General features: G+C 35.3%; 3 protein-coding genes across 3 annotated transcripts; 2 read left to right on the top strand and 1 right to left on the bottom strand.

Moving 5' to 3' along the window:
- Positions 1-1,148: 1,148 nt before the first annotated feature.
- LOC123321474 (polycomb group RING finger protein 3) lies at positions 1,149-3,410 on the bottom strand. The gene is made up of 4 exons (XM_044909096.1): positions 3,232-3,410; positions 3,024-3,176; positions 2,686-2,969; positions 1,149-2,619 (listed from the first exon to the last, which is right to left on the bottom strand). The coding sequence occupies exons 1-4, from the start codon at positions 3,341-3,343 to the stop codon at positions 2,494-2,496; spliced, it is 675 nt and encodes a 224-aa protein (XP_044765031.1). The 5' UTR covers positions 3,344-3,410; the 3' UTR covers positions 1,149-2,493.
- Positions 3,411-4,822: 1,412 nt separating this feature from the next.
- LOC123322127 lies at positions 4,823-9,356 on the top strand. The gene is made up of 2 exons (XM_044909971.1): positions 4,823-6,181; positions 8,803-9,356. The coding sequence occupies exons 1-2, from the start codon at positions 5,822-5,824 to the stop codon at positions 9,169-9,171; spliced, it is 729 nt and encodes a 242-aa protein (XP_044765906.1). The 5' UTR covers positions 4,823-5,821; the 3' UTR covers positions 9,172-9,356.
- Positions 9,357-10,044: 688 nt separating this feature from the next.
- Positions 10,045-13,699, top strand: LOC123321901 (tyrosine-protein kinase Shark). The gene is made up of 10 exons (XM_044909688.1): positions 10,045-10,265; positions 10,323-10,460; positions 10,511-10,860; positions 10,914-11,160; positions 11,214-11,557; positions 11,701-11,896; positions 12,036-12,362; positions 12,414-12,552; positions 13,001-13,160; positions 13,220-13,699. The coding sequence occupies exons 1-10, from the start codon at positions 10,196-10,198 to the stop codon at positions 13,415-13,417; spliced, it is 2,169 nt and encodes a 722-aa protein (XP_044765623.1). The 5' UTR covers positions 10,045-10,195; the 3' UTR covers positions 13,418-13,699.
- Positions 13,700-15,376: the final 1,677 nt, after the last annotated feature.

Genomic DNA, 15,376 nt, shown 5'->3' with positions numbered 1-15,376 from the left:
AGCAATCCTGCTATCATAACACAAAAACTTAACGCAAAAATCAAAACAATTCTCTTATTTTGTCACTTCTACACTGGCATCTGTCAAATTAAAAGAAATGTTATCATAACACCCTAAATTAAACACCCTAAATTAAAAGCAGTCGCTTCTATAACTCAAACTTTACACCAACGTAAAGGAATATTTTATTACAGGATCTTCTAGCCTCTATTTCGAGTTTCGATAACGCTCTAATAACTTCAACAATTTAAATAAGGAGCAAGTGTATAATATAAATGATACAAAATGTTTGGTATACAAGAAATGGTGTACACATGAACACGGCGTTTCTACATCTCCTCATCATCAAGTCATTTTCTTAAATGGTATTCTCGAGTCACTGTCGGTTAAATTTCTTGATATGTGAATACAATAAAAAAAACAACCTTCTGGTTTTTGGTTTTGCAATTACAAACTAATACGTATTTAGGTTTAGGATTGCGTAAATTGATTCTGTAGTTTTTATTTGCTTCATACCCGTTTAGTATGACCTAAACCTAGTTTATTCATTTAGATGAAATACATAATCAAGTTTTGATTCCATGTTGTATACAGTACAATATATACAGTTTACAAACTTCATACTGAGGTATATTATGTTTTTTATTTCCCTATTCTTAGAATACACACTGGCATTTTCAAAACTATTAATAATTAGATAATAACAAAAATAAAAATATGAATTGACAAAACTGATCACCCGATCAGTATTACTCTGAACTGATGTTTTTGAAATTGCTTCAAAAATTCTGAAAATGACAATTTGTATACAAAGAATTCGTTTAAGACAACACTGCCTTATATTGCTTCATGTCTGGAATGTTTAAAGAGCAAGCAAATATTTGTTTGGTTACATTACAATGGAACATTGAACTCTAAAAGTACTGGAATGGCATCTCGATACAGGCAAACTGAGGAAGACTAAAAGGGAAGATGTAGAGCAATCTATCTCTCTCTGCGCTCTGTCAATTGGTTTATAACGATGTAAACAAAAACAACCCGGGGCGTTGAAGTGAGACGACTGCTGCGTCCGACGTCTAATGCGGTTGTTCGATTGGTTGCCGAACCATTAGAAAGAGATGGGTTGCTCTACATCTTCCATCTCAGTTGGACACACTTTTCTTCGTATTTCGGTACCTAAGAGGCCATTCCAGTTCCTTTTGAGATCAATGCAATGAAACCACAGTATTGAATGAAAAAATACAGTTCCAACCACAAGAAAAAGGGATATTGAATTATGCTTATCAATTTTATATCAGCTTGCTGTTGGAAGTCACGACGTTAAAAGTGTTTAATATAAAATCACATTATTTTTTAAATGGGCCAAATCTTTACGTAACTTATATCTATTTATTGAAACATGTAAAAACGTGATCAAGCACAACCTCAAATTATTAAGAATTTCAGAAATTGAAGATATATAATTGCTTCTTTGAATAGGATTGAAAATTTTACTTTTTAAAAAATTCATTATTATACATGTAATGAAACATGCATATACAAAGCATGAAATATTGCAACCTACTGATGATGAAAATGAATATTCCCTGATAATGCCCATCAAATTCTGTTATTTATCAATAACTTAAAAATTCATGAGATTTTTTCTTTCTGAGAAAATAATGTTGGAACTGTAAAATGAACTCTAACGTAAAGAAGTAGTAAGAATATGTACTCGTATGTCAATAAAAAATATATGGTTATACAATTTGTACTTTTTGTTCATAGCAAGATTGAAATGAATCATTTAGAAATGTCCAGAAAGTCATGCATCAAATATTTTATGAAATGTACAAGCATTTTGACTGCATACACAATCAATAAAAAGAGGTGCACAAATTTAGTGCAGGTAAAAGTATCATTAATTTCGCTATGTGGAAAAATATTTCACTGAGCTAATCTCCCATGTTTTTCACTCAAAAAGCGCATAGATATATTATGTTGAAGAAATTTCATCAAAAAGTGCTTTTTGTTCCACTTTTTATTTAATATATTAGTAGCAGTCAAATTTGATCCATGACCCCAAATATTATGCTTGAAATATGGACATTGCTCATTACAAGATAGAATAAATTAGATATATTAAATCAATACTTCCTAAAATTTTATCACAAAAATATTGCATATTGCATCATCAATGAAACGAGCCACTTCATAGGTGGCAACGGATTTTCCAATTATTAAATTTGGATGCCAAATGGAGAACTTTGAAAATGAATCATATTCAAATTAATACCGCTAAATTTGACTGTATGATTTTTTCAATTATGAAAAAAACAATTGCTACCTATGAGCGGCCCTCATGAATAATTACTTAGAAATCATTTCAAACATAATATTCCTAGTTTCAATTCCTAGAAATTATATCGAAAACGGAGGTTCAGGAAACAGCTTGAAAGGTACGTATAAAATTTTATAATTTAAGGTAAAGACTAAGCCGTTTCCAAATTGTCTTCAGATATCAATCCTAGGTCGGTATTGTAATGTTAATGGAGGATTTTGAAAACGCCACCTTGTCACATAAACAAATTTCAAAGTATGATCTTTCCCTAATAGCTCGTCATTACATAAGATATCAATCTGAAATATTCACCAAAGCAAAAAAATTAAATATACTCTATTCAATTGATTGTGCAATTTACTCACATCTCTGTATTTTTCCATTCCATTCAATACTTTCTTAGCAACAAATTTCTTCAGGTGTAGAATTGTAGCCTGTGCTGAACATCTGATAAAGCGTCTTTTCAATGTCTTTAGATTAGAGCTATTACATTCAAGGCAAACATTCACTTGCTCATCTTGTCTGTGATAATCTGATTCATGACTTTCCGCTGTTTTGTCTTCATCCGCTTCTCCAGAATTTTGTGGTATATCTTTTGGACATGGTAAGCCTCTTTGCCTATAGAACTCCCTTTCACGATTAATTTCATCTGCAATTCCGTGTTTTCAGTTATATTTAATATTCAATTTGAGTCTTTAGTTACCTTTTTGTAAATCTGGTACTAATTTATAAACAATATCTTGCATAGTCCTATCAAAACTAATATATTGTAGAGGATGAGACTGGTGAATAACTATATTACATGTTGGACAGGTATTATTTTCTTCCAAATGTTTCACCAAACAGCTTTTGCAGACTGAAAAAATTTGTTTTGGTTAGAAGAATTGAAGAAATGATGCGAAGTTACTTACATGTATGAAGACATTCTGTTACAGTTGTTGCGTCAATTAAATAGCCTCTACAAATTTTACATGTTATGTGATTATTCAACGTTTTCAATTTAATTTTCCGTTCCATTATCATAATTCATGAAATAAACATTCCTCATCTATCTGGACAATTCTAACCCCAAAGAAATTATACACACAAACAAAATTTTGATGTTCCATCTCTATGCTTGACAAGCGTGTTTTGCTTGTTTCAGATTCTTCTTTTTTAAAGAATGACTCATCAGCATTTTCAATCATGAATATTTATAGTCGAAAATAGTTTCAAGTGGATTCTGATTTGATACATAAAATCAATCAATACAATAAAGGGTTGAATCATTTTCATTGTAATTTTGGTGCTCCCAGTGCCATTTTTAAAATGGTGGATGCGCCTTTTAACAACGCACCTCCATCACTGTAGGCGCTTTTTCTACTTCTGTGCAAAGATTAGAGATCTTTTATTTCAGGATTCATATGTCACTGAATATTTTTTGAATCTATAGAACTGTTTTCTAATCTCCTGGTTTATTCAATAGACATAATTATTATATTGTAGTAATTATTGGGTTACAAGATATTCCCTGATGATAGCTAGCGCATGCTTGCCGAAACGTTGGAGGAAATAATCCATAGTGATGGAAATATCACAATAAATCCTACAATTGATTTTCCATCATCAACAATTATTTCACTTCAACAATAAACAGAGTCTGTAAAAAATAACGCATCAAAAGCGCATCTTCAGTATTCATTATTTCATAGAAAAATGCACGAACGGGTCGATATGTAGGTACCCTCCATAAAATGGACAGACCGTTTGTTTTCTGAGGATTATTTGGACATTGATAGGGTTTCTTTATCAACTGTTTGCTTTATTATGAATGAAATGGTTGAAATTGTGGAATTCGAATTTTCAGTTTAGTCACGTATTGTGAAGTCCATCACAAACATTTGCAGTTTTCCCATTTTCTCAGAGCTAGTCTGAGCAGTGTCATTCATCATTCTTTGAAATTCTAATAAGAATATAACAAGACCCATTTTTTGCCTACCTGTTGTTTGCAATCTTATCAGTATCTAAGTACATTTTCTCAAAAACAACAAGCCTTAAGTTCATTTGCTTATTATAGTATTCCTCAGGTATTCAGTTTGTTGCAGTGAGGTTAAATTTAAAAAAAAAAATGATGAGTTTAACTGAAAGGATTCAGAGCAAAGTTTTGAAGAGGTAGCTACGCTTTTTAATTATTTGAATCAGGTGAACGTACTGTTAAGTGTTGTTTCAGGGCATTCAAGTCCGAAAATTATGAACTTTTCTCAATGAAGTTAAAGAGAAATTAAAGGTGGTTCTTTGAAGTATTTGATATTCACAATATATAATGTACGCCGGGCAAAGCGGGTTTAATAAACGTAAAAACAGTGTTGTGCCGAGTAAAGCGAGAATAGAAGAGAGTGAGTGTTGTTGTTCTTCGGTCTGGATGGGGTGAGGTGAAATCCATTGATTGGCATCCCCTATCTGACACCGGCTTGTGCTCGAATCTTGGGTGGTATATACCATAGACAAACTGGTATATACCTTCGGGATGTAAAGATTCTCAACACGTGCTTTTAAGCTCTCTACTGTTAGTTAAATTGCAACTGAATTTGAAGAAACAGAGATTCACCAAAATCTGGACCCAAAAGTTCATAGTTACGTTGGAAAAACTGAAGGTTCGAATAAGTCAAGTATTGTTAGAAGTATACTCCCCGAAATTCTGCAAAAAAGGTTCACTCAAAGTAAAGTTTAGACAATGTCAAATCATTAAAAATCGTGCTCAATTTAAACACGAAAGAACATACATTACATTTCTATAACTGTGATTTTTTTGAGATGATTCATCAATTTTCGGTATACCCCAATAAAAAGCATGCAGCAGAAGTTCATCAATTTCTGGCACAAAAAGTTAGCGTTACCTACCATTTCACATGAAAAGTATCGTAACTTGAAATGAAAGTAGGCTTTTGTTCGTGCATTTTTCTACAAAGTAATAAATACTTACCGAGTACCTATATGCTTTTATTGTGTCTTTTTTACTAACTCTGTATATTTTTGACGTGAAAGAATTGTGCCCTCCCACTGCTTAAAACAAAAATTTTCCTCTACAAATTAGTAAATTGCGAAGAAATGGATGTATGTTACATTTTACTCGCCCCGTAGAATAGGTGGTATTTTATATCGCAGCTTGGGCATCTGACCGTAGTTCAGACGGCAGGCATGGATCTGTACGACCTATGCCTGAAGCACGATGCCCCTCACCCTCGCCTTTCCGCTTCAGTCTACACACCATCAGTCGGCAGTCGGTTTGCGATCGCAGAACTGGCTTGTTCGAGAACTTCAGGCTGACGTCAGTCCATTACATGATTTCCGGTGTGTTCGAATAAAGTTTTGTTCGCATTCCACCAAATGAAAACACCCCAAACGGGAATATTTTGATTTATATTTGATATTTCTCAACAATAAACGAGACATTCAATTAAAATCGCCGCAAATTAAGGCTTCTTCCGCTTGGTTATTGATGTCTGAACGCTGAACTGCGGCATGGACAACAAACCCCCTTTTATTTCGGGCTTTATAGAGCTTTACCGTCAGCACCCCTGCCTGTGGAGAATGAGAGACGATAATTATTCGAACAAAAAGATGAAGGACGAAGCTTACAGTGTTTTACTAGACTTTTATAGGAAGACTGCGCCTACTGCTACCCTTGATACAGTCAAAAAAAAAATTAACAATTTGCGCAGTGCGTTTAGGAAGGAGCTGAAGAAAGTAAGGAACTCTAGATTGGAATCTTCAGCAGATGGTTCCCCTTACACGCCGTCACTGTGGTACTACGATCTTCTGATGTTTTCTGCCGATCAGGAGGAATCTAGAAGCACAGTTGATAGTGACGAACCTATATACGTAAGCATTTTTATCCAGTTTTCGACTAATATTTCGATCAGGTATAATTTATAGCCTGAAGAAGGTCCAATAAAAGGCCGAAACGTCGCCGAGAGCCGAGACTATAACTGTATTTAATTTATTCCTCGACCTATATTTTGTCTCTACAGATCAATTGGATTGGAACGGTAATTTCTTAGGTTTTTCCCAAAAAAAAAAAGTTGAGAAATTGTTTTTTTTGGTAACCGTATGTTTCAATGAAATTTCGTATTCCTAGGAAGATTAACTTAATTTAATTAACTGAAATAAGTTTAACTTTCTGAAACTTATACTGCACTCCTATGTTCTCATTCAAGTAAGAATCTAAAGCGTACCATACATGAACAGATTTTGAGGCAACAAGTCGATATTAGCAATTCGATTTCTTCGTGCCTATAGTAGGATGAAAGGAAACTTCTCAAAATCTCCACCAGTTTTATAGAGGACCAATAAATTTTGGTTTGAATGATGGTCAGGCATAGGTAAGATAAGAAGACAAGCGGAAGAAGTCTTCTCAAAATTTCTGTGGGTTGAAAAAGGAGCCTAAAATTATGGTGTGATCAGATTCTCGATTACAAAGCTACAAAAGCTGCGATTTCTGAAAAAATTGAAGGGCAACAAATGTTTCATTAGGGTACTTAATTAGCCATATTATAAATATCCCCCACATAGGTGAGGGAGTATGCATGGAGAGATTGCATTGCAGAATTAGGAATGCTAGAAAACCACCTCGAGAATACTGACGCAGCTATCTGAATTTACATCGATCTGCCCACACATTGTTTGGTGCAGCTTCTTCTTTAGAGAAGAAAGTAACAATAATCCTAATCCAAATAAATAATTCTCTCTGAGTTTATGGAGATGTATCTTTCTTTTCGCTAATAAACTTTTGGCGTTTGCGGACAAAAATTGGTTTCCCTCACTGTATTCGTATTACAAGATGTTACAAATGCTTGATAACAAAAAATCAACGTAGACCTTTCCAGCGTAATAAGCCAAAAATTGGTATTTGTAGGGTTTATCGACCGTTCACTGATGTACAAGGTGTTTTCAAAGGTGAGGCTTTTTCTTGACAGAAGGTAAAAGTCATCAAAATAAGTCATTTCACCAAAAATTTTCTATATAAAATTTCAAGTACAGGACTGTTAAAGGTGACTTCGGCATCGGAAAAACGCAACAAAACATAAACATATGGCTGGACAGTACATCTGAGTCTATCTGATCAGTTTTTGCTTCAGGTCACTTGAAAAAATTTTTGTATCATGCGAGTTGGGGTGAAAGCAGTGAAGAAAATTGAGACAGTTTATTGAGTGCTTATGTTGACAAAGTGCTATTATTGTTACCCTATTTCACCCCATTTTACGACGATTTTCGGAGGGTTCGAACAAAGAGAAGATTGTGATGACCATTGTGAAAAAAATTTTGAATAATTTAAGCGAATTTTACTGGCGAGATTTTGAACTAATATTTTATTTTTCTACTAAAAAATGAGGAAAACTCGGCCATCCTAAGTTTCCATTTTCATATAAACACCAAAAATCGAACTGGCCAACATACGAAACGAAACCATATGGTTGAGTCAGTCATCACGAGATAAGTTTTTTCCCATTGCCTCGCGATAATTCAAATAACAAACAAACTGTAGAATCCATTACAGCAGGTATTTTCACTTTTGTATTAGAGATTTTTGATGAAACTTTTATTTTGACCAAATTTACCTTTTGTTAAAAAAAGCCTCACCTTAAAATACACCCTGTATATGTGGTATGGAGTTATCAGGTATTCGATCAAGAAAATTAGATGTTTACTATACTTATAACCTAATTCATGCAGAAGTTTTATGTACTGAAATTTCCATTGTACTTTATTTTTGATCAGATTTTAAAAGAGCCAATACATACACCTACCGGCGAACTGCAGTCCAGGACTGCAGATACGTTTATCTCCAGTGCAACTGCACTACCACTACAGTTTTTTGGAGTTTCAGTTCAAATTGACAGTCCTGGACTGCAGTTCGCCGGAGCGTGTATGGGAACTTTAAGAATCAATGATAAATATATTATAACTAATAATTAAATAATTTCACTACCTCGACAATTTCAATCTCATCATTGTGTAGTACCTATAAGTGTTAACTATTATTGTTAAGGAAATGTATTGACCTAATTTTCACTATACTGATGTCCTGTGTATTATCACCTGGGAAGGCTTCCCTAGTATACCTGACAGCTTAACAGCTGCTTTCCGATTATGAGGCTGTCTATCGAAAAAGGCTACGACAACTTGGCCGGTGGTTCTTGACAAGAACACACCACATGGTTCTTGAAAGCAGAAGAAGTGGAGGATGTAGCACCCAGGAATAAATTAGGTACCTAGTGAAGTTTATTTAGACATTGCTGCCCTAATCGTAAACAACGCAGGGTTGCACAATAGATCTTCAGGTCAAGGTGTTTGTGAGGTTTGCATGGCCTTATCTCCCACTCCCTCCCTACAATCTAATCTAATCAGAACATTTCTCAAAATTCCCAGCTGTTGTCAGTCATTCCTATTCAAAACCATGTAATGGATATCATTTGATTCCCGTTAATATTTATATTTTGCAGGACCATCAGGTGGAAACATCGCTTTCGTATCCCACAAACCAAGAGTTCCCTTTGCAGCAACACAATTTCAAAAGTGCCTGGTCAGACAGCGCTTCATCCGATCACCTGTCAGCCCCATCCTCGAAATATAAAAAAACGAAAAATGGGAAGAAAAGAAAACATTCTTCTAATGCTTATGACGATGAGTTCGACTGTATCGGGATCAATGTAGCTTGCAAATTGCGACGAATGGATGAGGATCAAAGAATGTATGCAGAAGTGTTACTCGGTAAACTTCTGTTGCACGGCATGAAAGGAAGACTTCAGGAAGAGACCGATTTCAATGGATTGAAAATTACGCAGCCCCAGCCGCCAATTGATCAGAAGTAATACTCGGGATCCTGAGGAATGAAGAAACTACTTGAGCAGTTTACTGATTTTTCCAGTTAGAGGCTATATCTATAAAAGCCCGAACCAAATTCGACCCACCAAGAGAACAAATAAATAAATGTATATATCCTCCTTTGTGTAATTTTTTACACGACGATAATAAATAATGCTGCAAATTTAACGCATTTTTTAATGTTTTTTTTATGCTAATTCCCTTTCGAATGAAAAGTTGCAGCCTGTTCATTCTGACTTTGAATTGCCCAATATCACTCCAGCGTAAACACATAGTGTGTTCCATAATTCGGTGAAAAAAAAAAGATTTCTGGTAAACAGGTCCTTCTAAGGAACATACTTAATAATAATAAGAGGAAAAATCGAAAGCACCCCATTGAATTTTTTGAAATGATCCATTACTGGAAGATTCATCTAGAGTGCTTCTCTTTTTAGTTTCTTCCTTTTGCAGAAACTCTTTCCTATAGGTGCATAAGTAATAAGACAGTATATTTGTGGATCATTTACCCTATTCATTCTATACAGGTAAAGTCAACCTTCCATTCCCTCTATACACATATAAAAAGAGGCACTTTCGAGAACAAGTTTTCGAATTTGAATGACGTTATCATATCGCCATTTCAATGGTTTAGAAATATTCCGATAGGTGGCTACTTATATTTTTGGGTGATAAAAGAATTTAAATTTTCACTTCGACAAAAACGGAAGTGTGGAAATTCCTTTTCATGGGTCTATCCATAAAGGGGAATATTATATGTGCACAATGGTTCGATCCCACCAACACTCTTTGCAAAGACCATCTACACAACTTCACATACAAAATTCTTTATAAACAGTGGTTGTATGATGACATGACATGCTGAATAGCTGACAGCTGTCAATCATTTTGTATTTTTTGTTTACCTTAAATTTTTGTTATGTAGAACATATAACACAGACTGAAAAATGTTGAAATAATTTTAACTACGATGAAGAATTAGTAATTGTACAAAGATATCTGCTCAAATTAACAATGAATAGCAATGATTGTTGGTACCATGGTGAACTTAGTAGGGAAGAAGCTGATAATTTATTACAAAATGGTTTGTATTGGTTTGAGCTTTTCTATTATCACAGTTTAAATACATCGATATTTTCAGGTACTCATGTAGATGGTACATTTCTAGTACGAGAAAGTGAGTCATCTAAAGGGGACTATGTATTATCAGTACTTCACACTGACCAAGTCCGACATTTTCAAATCAGGAGACATACCGAAGACGTTTTCTTCTCTATAAGTGAGTGCATTCAATTATTCGAGACCATTTTTGACCTTTCTGTTTCTCAGATGAACCTACAATACATGGGTTAGAATGTCTGATTGAATATTATCAAGAGAACCCTGATGGTCTAGCTGAAGGGTTGAAATTAACAGAATACGTTAAAAAAGATCCTCCACCTCATGACTTGAGAAGACATGGTCGCACTAATCTATTGCATAGAGCCACCAGTGAAGGTAGTTTTAAGGTTGTAACAGAACTGTTGAGGACTGGCTATCGACACGAAGCCAAGAATGAATATGGGCAGACTGCCGTTCATCTTGCCAGTATTAAAGGAAATGATGACATTTTAAGGGAACTAATTGAGTATGGTGCTAACACAAATTCAAGAGACACTGCAGGGTTCACACCATTACATGTAATAATTATTTATTGCATAATAACTTCTAACTTGTAATATTCAATTTTCAGTATGCTTGTCAAAATAATTTTTCTACAACTGTAAGGTTACTTGTGCAAGTCGGGGGAGCTAATATTCAAGCAAGAAACACTGAAAATGGCTCAGTTCCATTACATGAAGCTGCAGCAAATGGTCATAAGGAAGTTGTAAGAGAATTGTTGAGCTTGAATGCACCTGTTAATCCGAGAAATGCATCTGGTCTAGTGCCTTCTCAAATAGCAAGGAGTAGTGGTCATATTGATTGTGCGGAGATCCTAGGTTAGTATGAAATCTGCAGTGTAGAATATGCTTTAAAGCTGATATTGTTTTAGAAAATTATAAGTGTCCTATTCCAAAAACATATGCCAATCAATGGTACCATGGTACCTTAGGAAGGAGAGAAGCTGAGGAAATTATAAAAGATTATAGTACAAAAAATGGAACATTCCTTATTAGATGGAGTAACAGAAATAAGGGAGCAGTGTTGACTCTATTGAATGACAATGTGTTTTTTAATTTCATCATAAGTCGACAAGGAAAATATTTATTCATTGATGATGGACCCTTTCTTGAATCATTAGAACACATTGTTGAATACTATAGCTTTATTTCAGATGGCTTGCCTACGGTTTTGAGAACACCGGTTCCCCCAAAACCTAAACCACAAGTTCCTGATGTGAGTTTTTCTTATCATTATTCATAGATAATCCAACTTAGACCTAATATCTAATGAATTTTTGTGTGAGTGGTAACAGAAATTTGGCTTTTAAAACAAGTAGTTTTTAATTATGTTATGACATATTGTTCACATTCTTTCAGTGCTCTACAATGCCAAGAATAAAGAAAGCCCACCGCACTATTGCCTTAAAGATGACTTCCTTACTTGATGATAAAAAATCATATCCTTCCCAATTCGAACACATAAAATTCCAGTCTAATCTATCTTTAGTTGTAAATAATAATAATGATAAAGAAGAAAACGACGATTACATTGCTCCAGAAAGTCTGACTCTTGGTGAGATTGCATAATATTTCTTTATTTCTCCTTTTCACTGCATGCTAAATGAACAAAAATTAACGACTGAGAAGGAATTAATTTTCTTTATATCACCCGAGTTTTGAGCACTATTCTGAAAATTAAATTATTTCTTTAGGTAACCAAATTGGTGAAGGTGAATTTGCGTCAGTTTATGAGGGAACTTACACCAAACCAAACGGTGAACTGCTGAAAGTTGCCATAAAAACATTGAGAAGTGAGCAAGTTGAAATGAACAAAGCTGCCTTTTTGAGCGAAGCTCATATTATGCTTAAATTAAATCACCATTGCATAGTGAAATTGTTAGGGTTGTGCAAGGGACCAAATCTTTTAATGGTACAGGAATTGATGCCTTTAGGATCTCTGCTACGTTACTTGTATGAATATCGGGAGAGGATAAATCCAAACTATGAATTCAAGATCTGGGCCGCACAAATAGCATGTGGTAAATAGATAAATTTGATTGTGAAATTGTCGTACAAATGAATTATTTCAGGAATGAATTATTTGGAAGAACAACGGTTTGTCCACAGAGATTTGGCTGCTAGGAATATTCTTTTGGCCAATCAACATCAGGCGAAAATCAGTGACTTTGGATTATCTCGAGCTCTCAATGCTGGACATGAGTATTACATGTAAGCTCAACAATCTTTTATTAACTTAATTTTTTCTAAAACAATTCGATTGAATGGATAGTATATTCTTCAACGAGCATTTTATAATGGCAGATGAAGTTTGATGAATCATCCGAGTCAATGTCACCCCTTTTTCAATAATATGTTTATTCATTTCTATATCTCAATACTTGCTGAAGCAATATCTGTCATTTTGGTATACAGCATATTCAGAGCCTCAGTAGTTGTTTGTGACCATTAAGCTTTGTTAACTAGTAAATAATGGCTCCTAAATCACAAGTGCTTAATGAATGTTTGATAGATGATAGACAATCAATTTCCCATTAATCCCGAGTGATTAATGAATATCATATTGCTCAAGGAAACACATAGATTATGATTACTTCATGCATCGATCGCTGAGAAAATAATTCCATACAGGATAAGGAATCTATCTTATATTTTACAGGGCATTACAGGGGGGGAAATGGCCTTTGAAATGGTATGCTCCGGAGTCGTATAACTTTGGAAATTTTCATCACAAAAGCGATGTATGGAGTTTTGGAGTAACAATTTGGGAAATGTACTCATTCGGAGCAAGTCCCTATGGTGAAATGAAGGGTTCAGAGGTGAGGGAAACCTGCTTAATTTTCATGAATGTGCGAAAACATCAATGTGCATTTTTCAGGCAATAGCGCTCATCGAAAGTGGGGGAAGATTAGAACAGCCGTCAGCATGCCCCGACAGCATTTATGAAATAATGGGCCAGTGCTGGCAATATAAGCCGGAAGATAGGCCTCGATTCAAGGAATTGTTGAATTTTTTCTGTGAAGATACTGAATATATGAATATAAGGGAGTTGTTACCACAAGCTAATCTTGCATAATATTAAATTTGAAGATATTACAAGTAACGGTGATTCATGTGGAGATATATATATATTTATACATATCGATTTTAGAATTTATAAATCAGACAATATTCCAAACGTCCTATCATTGTTACATAAAGTGATTCAAGTGCCAATAAAAGTTTCAATGACCTTTTATAATAATGTTGATCAGTGCACAAAGCACATAGGTATATATGATTTTATGCATTTACTTTGTATATTGAGATGATTTTATTATACAATACTTTTTCATAAGTAAATTTTTTTTAAATCTTATTTGTTTCCTTGAATCCATCCTGACTATCCCTAAAGAGGTAGCATACTGCCAACTAATTGTTGCCCAAACTTACAATGTGCAATCTGGCAGGTATAAACGTAGTGATCATACACTGAGGAATAATAACGGCATTGGTGAATGTTTTCAAAATATTCAAATTGTTTTCAGTGAAATAGTTCAATTGAAAATTTCAGAGTGATTCTTACACTACACAAATTACAACAGACTTTGGACAGACTTGGATTCTTTGACTCTCTGGCTGAATCTAGAGGAACTCAAGAATCACTCGGCCCCCTCTGACATCATCTCCTGAGTAAGATGGGACTGCAGGGAGAAGTTTAGCTCACACTGAGCTCATTACTGAATTCCTGGCTAGGTCTGCAGAGGCTCAGGCGTTCCTCGTATCATAACGAGTTGGATCAGCAATATGCTGAGTACAAGAAACGTTCTAGATACGTTTTGCGGTAAGACTTATATAGATTCATGACCGGCCCAGGGTGACAACAAGGCGTTTTATCGCCTCTACTCAGATCCTTCTATATTGACGATCTAATCGCAAGCATCAGCTAACTTGACGTGGCATATGCTGATGACATAGCCATATCAAAGATTTGATACTCTGCCCATATAGTATACATACATTCCATGTATGTGTCTGTGTCAATTTGAAAATCTCGGTGCCCATGCAAAATCAGAAAAAATGCAAAAAGGGGTTCATTCATTCATTCATTGCTGTATCCCGTTACCGGGAATAAATCTACAAAAAGACAAAAAAATACCAACTTTCTTAGTGCTAATTACGACTCTGTGCCCTCCTGTGACTGAAGAGACCCACCGTGACCTGCAGATCCTTCCACACTCAGGGCATGGATAGTCACCAACCAGATCTGGCCGCGACTGTATCCTTCTCGAGTCTCCATTATAACTGTGTAGCAAAAACCTCCACTGTGACCTGTCCAACGCTAGTTGTTCCCAGTTATGATTGGCATTAACTGATTCCTGGTTTTCGGGATGCCTCTGTGAATTCGCCATACAGAGCTATTTTGGGGAGTCTTGTGTCTTGCATCATCAGAATGTGGCCGCTCCATCTGAGTCGGGCCCTCGTTACTTGAGTATCAATTGTTGTACAACTCGCGCGTTTCAAGACTTCTGCATTCGAAACTTTGTGGAACCATCTGATGTGCATTATCTGTCTAAGATGACGCTGTTGCGTTCGTTCAAGCTGTTCGATATGTCGCCTGTAGGGCGTCCAGCTTTCGTTTCCGTAAAGAAGCGTTGGGAGGACGACTGCTTTGTAAACAGCTGTCTTGGTCTTCAGATTGAGGTCGTGATTTTGAAACACTCTGTCCTTTAGCTTCCAGAATGCCCGCGATGCCGAATTGATACGGTTGTGTATTTCCGTGTATAGGTTAGCCCTAGTATTACTACCCTCCATACCTAGTATTTATGAAGCTTTCCAAGTATTTGAACTGCTCGACCTGTTCTAGAGTTTCATTCTCCAGGCTGATATCTGTTTGAAGGCTTTCTGGCGGACTTACCAGGATTTTTGTTTTGTCGATATTGAGTATAACGCCTAAAGCTTCGTATAAATGTTTATAGGTGTCCAGCATTATCTGTAGATCCTCTGGGCTGCCAGCTATAAGTGCGCAGTCTTCTGCATATTGAAGTTCCGTGAT

Source organism: Coccinella septempunctata, chromosome X (genome assembly GCF_907165205.1).
Source record: "Coccinella septempunctata chromosome X, icCocSept1.1, whole genome shotgun sequence".
Taxonomy (NCBI): Eukaryota; Metazoa; Arthropoda; class Insecta; order Coleoptera; family Coccinellidae; genus Coccinella; species Coccinella septempunctata.
This window is presented reverse-complemented; position numbering and strand designations above follow the sequence as displayed.